This window comes from Cyprinodon variegatus, unplaced genomic scaffold, assembly GCF_000732505.1.
Source record: "Cyprinodon variegatus isolate N-32 unplaced genomic scaffold, C_variegatus-1.0 Scaffold738, whole genome shotgun sequence".
Lineage (NCBI taxonomy): Eukaryota > Metazoa > Chordata > Actinopteri > Cyprinodontiformes > Cyprinodontidae > Cyprinodon > Cyprinodon variegatus.
The window spans coordinates 110,556-121,473 of NW_015151191.1; the positions used below are offsets into that span (position 1 = coordinate 110,556).

General features: G+C 36.3%; 2 protein-coding genes across 3 annotated transcripts; one reads left to right on the plus strand and one right to left on the minus strand.

Annotated features, from left to right (window-relative positions):
• Positions 1–1,720: 1,720 nt before the first annotated feature.
• On the minus strand, positions 1,721–6,786 carry LOC107097974 (centromere protein W-like). 2 transcript variants are annotated; one of them, XM_015395377.1, is made up of 4 exons: positions 6,645–6,786; positions 6,426–6,539; positions 2,499–2,565; positions 1,721–2,210 (listed from the first exon to the last, which is right to left on the minus strand). In XM_015395377.1, the coding sequence occupies exons 1-3, from the start codon at positions 6,729–6,731 to the stop codon at positions 2,539–2,541; spliced, it is 228 nt and encodes a 75-aa protein (XP_015250863.1). In that variant the 5' UTR covers positions 6,732–6,786; the 3' UTR covers positions 1,721–2,210; positions 2,499–2,538. The 2 variants fall into 2 exon arrangements, with proteins under 2 accessions (XP_015250863.1, XP_015250862.1); XM_015395376.1 differs by having other exon boundaries at positions 1,721–2,565.
• Positions 6,787–7,129: 343 nt separating this feature from the next.
• hddc2 (HD domain containing 2) lies at positions 7,130–10,665 on the plus strand. Its single transcript, XM_015395396.1, has 6 exons — positions 7,130–7,215; positions 7,841–7,962; positions 8,060–8,162; positions 8,234–8,302; positions 9,692–9,830; positions 9,941–10,665. The coding sequence occupies exons 1-6, from the start codon at positions 7,141–7,143 to the stop codon at positions 10,054–10,056; spliced, it is 624 nt and encodes a 207-aa protein (XP_015250882.1). The 5' UTR covers positions 7,130–7,140; the 3' UTR covers positions 10,057–10,665.
• Positions 10,666–10,918: the final 253 nt, after the last annotated feature.

The following is a 10,918-nucleotide window of genomic DNA, read 5'->3' on the forward strand; positions in this document are numbered from 1 at the left end:
GGGTAGCTCACAAATGGATTTTGGCCCATTGGGCATAGGTATGCCCAGAATGCTCCAGGCCTGCAACAACATGATTTAACCGCAACTTTCAGATGATGCGCTAACAAGTAATGCATGGTTTGCAAACTTTGACCATATCATAATCTAAAGGGCTTACCACTTTGATGCCTAAAGTTTGGGTTGTGACCTCACTTTATACTAAAGTCCTTAAAGATATAAGAGCATCATTTAAAAATATACTAAATACTTTGTCGACGATTTTTATGGATTTTGTAGAAATGTTTTTTTACTCAACTGATAGTTTGGGCCATGAATCATTTTTGGTACCACTTTGTGAGTCAGAAGCTGAAAAGTTTGGGAAGCTCCTGTTTACCATACATTTTTATTCAGCTCTGTTTGCGATCCAGTGCAGCTGACTGTACAGGATGACAACAAAGAGCAGCCCATCGAAACAAACAGGTATTGCATGGAAAATGATAATAGGAGAATCAGCAAAGAACAAAAGTTGACCTTAAAGCAAAAAAACAAACAAACCAACACCTAATATCAGGCTTAGAGCACAGTCCCTTCAGTGGGACAGTGATACCAGCATCAGCTGTGTGATGACAATTCTCTACAGGAGCAGGGAAGCTAGTCAGAGTGGATAGAGATCCAGAATATAAGACTGGGAAACAAGTCCACCTTTCAGTTAAGAATTTGGGTTATGGCTTGTCCTCCATTCACTTTGTCTGTGCTGGAAATATACACTGCCTGGCCAAAAAGAAAGCCAACACCTGGATTTAATAAAGCAAATAAGTAAAAGTCTTCAATTAGATAATTACTGCAGTGTGTCAGTTAGTAAAAAGCTATTTATCCCCCACTGGTGCAATGAGTGGCTTCTCATTTATTAAACAACCATATCCAACAACACATCCAAGGATCATGGAAAATATGCGAGTGTTTAGGAAGGGTCAAATCACTGGCATGTATTAAGCAGGGAAAACAGTTAAAGAGCTAGGAAAGAATCCCAAAATTCCAAGACATTATTAAAAACTGGAAGGATGGTGGGGATCCATCGTCTTTGAGGAGAAATGAGGGCACAAAAAAAAAAATCCTGAATGATTGTGATCAGAAATCACTTTAAAGGGTAATATCTGTAAAAATGACAGTAGAACTCTATTCACTAGCAAAACACGGAGCATTTCCACATACACAATGCAAAGGGAACTTCAAGTTGTTGGGACTGAACAGGTGGGCAGCCTTTAGAAAACCAATCAGTAAGACTAACTGAAATAAAAAAAAGTCAAGTTTTAAACAGATCCAGGGTGATAGGCACATCAGGGTAAGGAGAAAGGCAGCTGATTAGACATACCCATCATGCCTAGCGACTACCATATGTACCGGTGCTATTCCATCAATCGATTTCTTTTGTTTCCAACTAGCATGGGCATATTCCAAGATGACAATAGCAGGATTGACTAGGCCTGAGTAATTGTCAGAGTGTTTGATCTTAAAAAAAGAATTAATGCAACACTACATGGAAATAGATTATGTAACATTGCAGCTTTTTCAAACACAGCGAATGCAGCCTGCATCTAAAGCTGAAGGCGGTCCAAATAAGAGCATGTGACCTTTTTTGGCGTAAATGTTTAAAAACAATAAAAATCGTCTCTAGATGTGCAAAACTGCTGAGACAAATAAAACTGATTCTACAAAGCTTGACACAAAGAAAGACTACAGCTTCAAGATTGTTATTTATTATAAAAAAAGAAAAAACATTTTCCTACCACTTTACAATTATGCATCAGTCTTTGTTGCTCCATCATAAAAATCACATTATGTTGTTACAACATGACATTTGAGGGATAGGGTTGTTTCCAAAGGTGCTATAAGCATATGAATCTAGATATTATCACTTTAACAGAGATTGAATTATCGGGCTACATATGCAGATTATCCACAAGTAACAAAAAAAAAACACTTTCTCTCATACAAGTGTGAATAGTCTGTCTTAGTTTTGCCCTTTGAGCAAAGCTTCTCGCCAAGAACTTGTGGTGATAAGGAATTAGCAGGATACTATCAGCGGGTGCAGATATTCTGGGTGCCTTGATGAAGCGAGGAATTCGAAGGTGGCCGTGAAGCGTGCAGCTGAAGACATAAACCATGACGGATGAGCGGAGCGAGACCACAGCCAAGCGGATGTCTGAGCACTAATGCACTGTGAAGAAGCCCTGAAATACAAGCCAGTTTCATGTCACAGATAAGCGCCGCTTTCTGGGATTAGTTTGGAATCATCTGTAGTAAAGCTCTAATGATATAAGGACTTTAAAACAAATCCCATTTGTCATTGTATTGTTGAGAGCTGTAAGACTGAAGATAAGAAACAGAATAAAAGTTAAATGGGTTTGTTTAAAAAAAAAAAAGAAAAAAGAAAAATGAAAGAATGAACACAGAGTGTTGACTTAGAAGAAGGGGTAAAATAAATACATTAGGAAAAAGTAGATTTTATAATCAGATACATGAAGAGGTTGTTTATGGAGTTCTTTACAATAATCCTCTTCATCCTCTTGCCTTTTTCAACATTTTCTGTAAAAAGAAATAACATCTGTCAGAACATGGCACAGAAACAAAGCAGAAAGAAAGCATTTTCCTCATCCTGTTAAAGTTGCATTTGAAATATAAGTATTCATGTTAAAAATAAATCGATAAATAAATACTTTCCAAACTTGGGAGTTTTGGTTTGATAAAATAAACCCTGAAAAAATTACCTCTACAGCATCATTTTCTCTTATCGTTTCATTTTAAAGCCTTTATTAGTAGCCATTTTACTGACCTATTCTCAGACATTTCTCACTTTTCCAATATAGATATAAATAGGTGGACATTTACAACCATGTTTTTTTCTGAAGGTTTTATTCTGATTTTCTGTTCAAGGAAAATAATGAAGCTTTCCAATGTTTTTATTTGGCCACTTAATCTTACCAATATTGACTTTATTGACTGACTTGCCTTCCTTTACATGAGGGTAGAGCCGAAACAATCAGATTAATCGTGATTAATCGATTATTGAAATATTAAATTAATGGTTAACTGGAGTGTATAGTATAAAATGTTCCTTTAGCCGATAGAGCAACCCACTTAGAGCAGTAATAATACCAAAAAAAACAAAAACAAAAAAAAAAAATTAAACATTTTGGATTTAAATCCAGAACTCTTCAAGTAGAAAAGTTTTAGTTTCACCTTATTAAATTCAGCAAAAAGTCTTCCTTAAGGATCCTCTTGCCGACCTATTATTAATTATATTACAACTCAATTTGCAAAATAATCATTAGTTGCAGCCCTATACGAGAGACTTTCCACTTTGTTTACTTCTTCACCTCTTTTAAAATTAGGCACCATCACATATGAAGCATAAAATATTTTTTTCATGGTCTCTTACATTAATGAAAATTTTTAATTTTTCCATATCTATAAGTAGGTATGTTATCAATCAAAGCAAAAAAAGATGCTAGAGAGAAGCTATATATTATTGTATAAGTATGTGGTATAGCCGTTCAAAATGCACCAGGGTATATTTTCTGAAGGCGATAATTCTGGACCCTTTTCATTTCAGGATGCAGTTTAAAATTGTGTCAAAATTATCAGAACTTTCAATCTGTGCTAGAGCTCTGAGATCTATTAGTGGATGAAACTGGACGCACTCAGATCCTGATTTAAAGGCAATCTGCAGAACAGACTACAGGGCTTCAATCAGTGTACGCAACAATGATTTACAGTAAAAACAAGAAAAATAAAAGGACTCTTTCAATCATTGCTATCATCATCCTACTAATTACTAGAAAATCATAATACCAGAAAATCTGCAAAAAGTCTCAAAGAACTAATAAGTTCTATTTTTAGATGATAACTTTAGCATTTTTGTTTTAGCATAGAATATGAAAATAGAGATGTTCATAAGTCAAATCACAGTTACTGATTAAAATGCATCACCGTATAAGCATTGACTTATAAGATATATTGATAATGAATTACTGTCTATCAAGAATCTGATCTCCATAGAGGTAATAAGCAGCATTGCAGACACAAGAGGTAGTACAAGAAGGCTGTGTTCGAATATATGGGAAGCGTCCTGCGCGGGTCAGATTCGAAGGCAGATTACGTCATAGCGTAGCGCTGAGGTCTGGTCGGATTGCAAGACTTCTCGTTATGTGGCCTACAAATGCGTCCTTCTTTTTGCACTATTTGAAGGACGGATCTGGTGTATCCTATCTATACTTGGGTATCCCAGGATTTATTGCGAGACCAAGCAAGTAGGCTGCTCAGTGATCAGAGGCGCCGAACAGTGGTGAAAATTGAAAGTTTAGTTTAAAATAATACAAGTATGTGAATAGTTCCGTCTGAAATGAATGAAAATAGTTGGTTTAATGGTTATTGAGTCAGATATGCAGTGGTAATGTTTGATTTATTACGGTAAAAGGTTTTTATCTGTTACTGTGTAAATGGGTCTGGCTGTAATTTCAGGACAGATTCTAATATATCTGCAGTGGGAGGACTATAAATCTGATAGGATTTTTATTTTTTAATTGCGATTTTGCGCAATTGGCTTAGCTAAGTATTTTTTGTGGTTGAATATAAGAGATTTTGCAGATTTATTTTTTATACATATATTGTTTAGATTTACCTATATCTTTCTATCCATTTTATAGAATCTAAAATCCCTTTGTTGTCCCACAATGGGGAAATTCTGGTGTTTACAGCAGCATAAGGATTATAGAAAAAAAAAATGGACACACAAATTTGGACCTCAGAAATTTTCAGAGATTTTGGTCGACTACAGTGCAGCATTTAGTCGAAACAGGGATCCAGTGGGGGGGATGGAGCGACCGAACCTGACACAATAAAGGTAGTCTTGACACCTGCGTCCCCATGCTTCCCCCCGCCTGCCTTACAGGTCCCCAGTCCCCCTACTCCGGCTGAGGACGGGCAGCTCATGGTTCTCTGCTGAGGTCCAGTCCAGTCAGCGGCCCAGCAGTCGATACCCCCAGAAAAAAAAGTGTCCTCCTTTTCAGAAACTCAAATCTAGTCAGCCTAACAAAGATGCTTCAGCCGCAGCAAAACTAAACTGGTACAAGCACCAAAAATAAAGCAGCATGCATGTTTTTGCTGCTCTTGCTGCTTTAGGTGTGAACGTAGCATAACAGTGGCTAGCTTCCAGCCATGGCGTCCCGCACGAGCATTGCGGGTTGATTCGTTCATGTGTCAGAGTACGCACACAGGAGGGAGGGACAAGCAGACAACCATGATTGACGTGTCAGGAACCAATCGTGTACAACGGACCATCTTTTGTGATTGGTTGAGGTTATTCATTGATTCCTCACTCTTGCGGGGACCATTTATTTTTGTTTCACTTACAGACCTATTTCCCTGCAGCCAAAGTAGCTGTGGGGAGATCTTTAAAAAATGCATCAGAAAAGATCTACTACTGCTTGATATTTGAAAAATAGCAGCAACATCAGAGATGTGCAAAATGACAGCAGCATGTTATTTAACTGACTAAGGTTTCTATCATTACATTGGCTTTTATTTGTTCATGCTCCAAGTGGCTGGCACCTTTATTCCACTCTGTATTCTCATGAGGGCAGATTTTGTTCACTTTACAATAAAAAAGGGAAGAAAATTAAAAAGAAACAGTTTGGAAACTTCGGTATTCATTCTTTTCAAGCTTTGTGTGTCAACTATCAAGATTGCTATGTGACAGAGCGTACACCACCGAAAGCTGGAGCTGTTTGAATCCACAGCCAAAACTCTTCCGACCTCCTTATTTTCACGTTGAAGGATCCAGTCCAGGTAGACCGCGTCCTTGGAAGAGGCAGGCCATAAATTCGAACACAGCTGAAGACTACCTCCATTTCTTTTTGTTTAACACTTGTATAAACAAAATGACAAATAAAATCTGTCTAAGTCTATTCCAGGCGACAGTAATGCAGTAAAGGAGCCAAGGTATATAGTTTATGTCCTGTAGCAAACAGGTACAGACTTAAGAGAATCTCTGAATTCCTGTTTAAAAATGTTTTTAAAGTTATTTGTTTTATGCTTAAGCTTTATATAAAAATTATTTTGGGAGCTCTTAAGGACAAATTTTAAAACCAATAACAAATAAAATATCATGAAACAAATCACTGTTAAGTAAACCTATGGAATATTCCTTTGTGAACTGTTATTTCTCCCATTCATTAAATGCATTCATAAGATCAGACAACCCTGGCTAAGTAACGGTTTTTAACTCATTTGACTTGACTTGGGCTGGATTATTTGTCTTTTCGTTCTTTACAATGGAAAACGAAACAATAATCCTGAAAAATCTCCCAATACTAAACATTATGATGGCCATAATTATTAATAACTCAGCTAGTCCGTGTCACTGTGGTTTAAATAAGTGAGCTAACCTTGGAAACTGCTCTGACATGATGAGCTCCGATTGTTGCAGATTTCTCCTCAAACGCTTTGGCTTTCGCCTCTTCAGAAAGACCTTTCAGGAACATTACTATCAGCAGTTCAATCTAAGAGGAAACGAGAAACAGATGAACCACTAATTACAGAAAGACTTAGCAGCTAAGTAGCATAAGCCAAGTAACATAATGAGGGATCAAAGTGTGCGCCCCTACCATCGCCTCTGAACCCGTTGCAATGTTTACATTTCCCTTAGCTTTCGCCCTTACGGTCCTCTTCAGCTTCGGCGGCTTTTTCAACATTTTTATAATATTTCTGTATGGAGAAAAAAAAATCACAAGCTCCTTTACTCTGTTATGTTTTTTTTTTTCAATCTCCCGCTTATCTTACTTCCGGTTCTTCTTCTTCGGGCTTTTTACTTGCTTGTGCCTGATCGTCATCGCGCCTCCTACTGTTTTAAAATAGTTAGTTCGACCAAAGCGAAAACAAATGACAGCTTTACATAGTGTTTATTTTATACATTTATATATATTTGTCCTTTATATATATACAAAAAACGGCTTACACTCACATTAAAGTAACATATTTCAAGGCAAAGTGAGAATAAGTAAAGAAAATAGCTCCTCTCTGATTAATTCGGCTATGCTGCCACCTGGCGGCTGTCTTTACATACTTCATCATTCTGTTTTTCAGGGAACGAAGCGAACAAAGATGGCAGCCCCCTGTGAGAAAACACCCGGCGTGAGCAATATGCTGCAGTTTATGAAACTTATTGGACAGCTAAAAGTAAGACTCATTATTACACATGGATTGTGTTTATGGGAATTGCATATTATCTTCTAGATTTATGTAATTATTTACTTCAAATCATTTCACTCCGAAACAATATAAAATGCCTTATTTATATAAAGCATTGGTCAATGCAATGCTTTCTTTTTAAGCGTAAATCAGAAATGAAATGAATAGAAATCAAATTTTATTTAATTTATTCTTTTCTGTTTTAATTGCATTCAATTCCAGGGACATGGTGCAGGATTGTAACCTTAGACTTGCATGCAAAACATCTGTGCTGAAAATCTAACGCCTTTATACACAATTTCCACAGATAAAACCAAATGTTGGCATGCACTCTTTGGTTTCTGCTGATCTATCCCATAACATTTCAAAACTGTACATGAAAGTTTTAGGTTATGATGTGACTGGGTAGCACACCCCATGGTTTTAATGTTATTAAATGTTTTTTTTTTTTATGCCTTTTAATGTGTTGGCATTTTTATTCCAATGGTATCAAAAATGGTATTGATATTTTCCTAAATATCAATATCAAGTTTGAATTTTTTTTGTATCGTGACAAATATAAACAATATATTTCTACAGTTTTTAGCATTTGATGAATGCTGATGTTTTCCAGAGGGTCCCACGGACTGGCTGGGTGTACAGAAATGTAAAGAACCCTGAGAGTGTATCAGACCACATGTATAGGATGGCTTTGATGTCTCTCACCATCACTGACCCTACAGTAGACAGAGACAGGTGAGTTGTCAGTACAAAATGTACTTTAAGTATTTGAAGCCTAAATCGTATTTAAGGAGGACATTATCCCTAAAAGAATAATAATTTCTGCCCTCAGATGCATAAAACTTTCACTTGTCCATGATATGGCAGAGTGCATTGTGGGAGATATTGCTCCTTCAGACAATGTCAGCAAAGCGGAGAAACACAGGAGGGAGGAGGTGAGGGAAATCCATATTTTTATGAGGGTAAAAAGAACAAAATAAATTTATTTTCTCTATCTCAAACCCAGGAAGCAATGAGGCATCTGACAAGTCTGCTACCGGAAGGTCTCAAACAGGAGATCTATGCTCTATGGGAGGTAAGCTGATTTAAATAACACCTGCATTTTTTCTGTTTCCTGATTATTTGCTTTATAACAACATTTTGATCATGTATTGGTTTTTAGTCACCCCAAAATGTTTGACATGATCAAACATATTTTAAAATAAAACCAAACCTAAGGTAATTTTAAAAAAATTATCTCAAATGTTAAGGGAAACAGTAATTGAAACCAAACTGGTCCTCTTTATTCTATGATCATTTAATATAACAGCTGTATAGTTAAGAACTTAGTGAAACAGAAATTGCATGATAAATGCTAACAATATCTTTAAAAGTAAAGCATAATTCCCCAATGTAAATAATAAAGAAAAAACGTTATTGCCATGTATCAGCTTATTAAAAGCCCACTTCCAAGGCATTAGAATGCCAGTGAATTACAGGGTGAACTATAACCCGAAAAGCATGGAACGTTGATCATCAAACGATAAAGACATCAAGCTGTAACGTGTTGGTCTGTCTATAAAGTTGGCACCGGTTCTTCATGTGCTGGTGTAGTTTTCACCTCACCATATCTTTGACCCACTTCATGCACCTTGGAAGTTGATAAAATTTAACCAGCAACTTGATGGTTCTCTGAACTGTAATGATCCTTCCCAGGAAAGTCTGGCCTAACAACTTCCAGGAGGTTACTTAAGAACCAAGGCAATATCTAAAGCAGTTCAGGCCTCACTTATTTCAGTTAATGTTCTTAACTGGATAAAAAACAGCATCCATTGGGGAAAAAATCCTCAGAGACATAAACCAGTGGGGAATAAAAACGAGTTTAAATATGATTTTGAATGTTTACCTATTCAAACTAGGCCACATTGGTTCAGATTAGGGCTGAAACAACTAATCAGATTAATCCATTATTGAAAAAATCGTCAACTAATTTAGTATTGGATTGTTAACTGGTATATAAAGACGGAAAAACATGCCTTTTTCTGACAGAGGAACCCACTAAGAGCAGCAATTATACCAAAATTGTAAAGAAAATATATAAACATTTTACATTTAAGATCAAAAGTCAATATGCTCTATACAGAACTTCACAAGTGGAAAAGTTTTAGTTTCACCTGGTTTAATTTTGTGAAAAGTCTTCTTTAAGGAACCTTTGGCTATCTGATTATTAACAAAAAAAAGATCAACCGATTAATCGATTTGTAAAATTATCTTTAGTTGCAGCCCTAGTTCAGATTTATGTTTTTATCTCCTAAATGTAGTCGTATTATACCTGCTTTTTTGAATCTAAGTTATCTTAAACCCTGTCTGATGAGTGAAACCATTTAAGTGAGACTAAATAGAGAAATCTGTAATGACATACAAATTTTTCCGAGCATCAGAAGTTTAGTGTTTGTCTGAAACCAGGATTTTATGTGTTGGGCAGGAATATGAATCTCAGAGCAGTCCAGAAGCAAGGCTGGTCAAACAGTTTGACCTCCTGGAGATGATCATGCAGGCTCATGAGTATGAAGAGCTGGAAGGAGCGCCAGGAAGGCTGCAGGAGTTCTTTGACTCCACCACAGGTGAGCGTCCAGCCCAGGTTACCTTCTATCTTTCCAGAGTTTTATTTTTATGGAGGAATTTGTGTTAAAAAAAAAGGTTAATTTCAGACTCTGTTTTTACACCCTCGAAGGGCGCTTCCACCACCCAGACGTCCTCCAGGTGGTCAGCTCTCTAAATGAACAAAGAGGAACGAGCAGCAAGGAGCTGAAGAAATCCCAGACTGACGGCTCAGAATCCAAAAACTAACACACAGCGACACGCTTGTCCTGACTGCGAGAAAACATCAGGCAGGAAAATCCTGCTTTTGTCCTCCTCACAGACTGATCAGCTCAGCAGAAGATGAACAGATGCCAGTTTTACAAAAAACTGGATTTATTTATTTTCCAGGTATAATTTTACTACAAATTAAAACTCACCTTCCAACTCAGCTGGTGCTGCCTTAGAGACTGCTGCTGTTATATGATCCAATAGCAGAAATATATTCATTCATCTTATTGTAGCTTAAAAAAAAATGTTTTATAGATATGTATAAACAGTAAATCATTATTTTCCACTCTTATGTTTTTTTTATTGAACAAGAAATTCCTACATTAACCAGATTTATCGGTTAGTTTAAATACTGTCACATTGCACATATAAGGTAAATCCAATATCACAAAAGTTATCCATAAAAAGATAAGTAAAAGTTGCAGCACCACAAGCCTCCTAGTTTCCTCTATAAAAGGAATTTTCAAGGCAGTCTGCAGAAAAACATCGGGAATAAAAACCAAAATAAGGTTTTGTTACAGAATTCAAGAAGGTTCATTACTTTTTACATTGCATCTTGTTTACAGAATAAAATCTGGCGAACATGCAGCCATATTTGCTTTGGGTTATTTAAACAACGGAATTTATTATATAAATTCACATGATATTCTGTGTATTTTTCATAAAACATCTTTAACCTCACAGACTATTGGTTCTTTCACTGACTGAATGCTCTAAATACATGGGAAAGAAATCCATCATTTGAAAACATTTAAACAGTTAAAAAATAAATGAATTTACTGATGCAAAGCTACTTTCATGGCAAAGCTATAAGGAGCCCACACAGATTGACAGAAAAAAA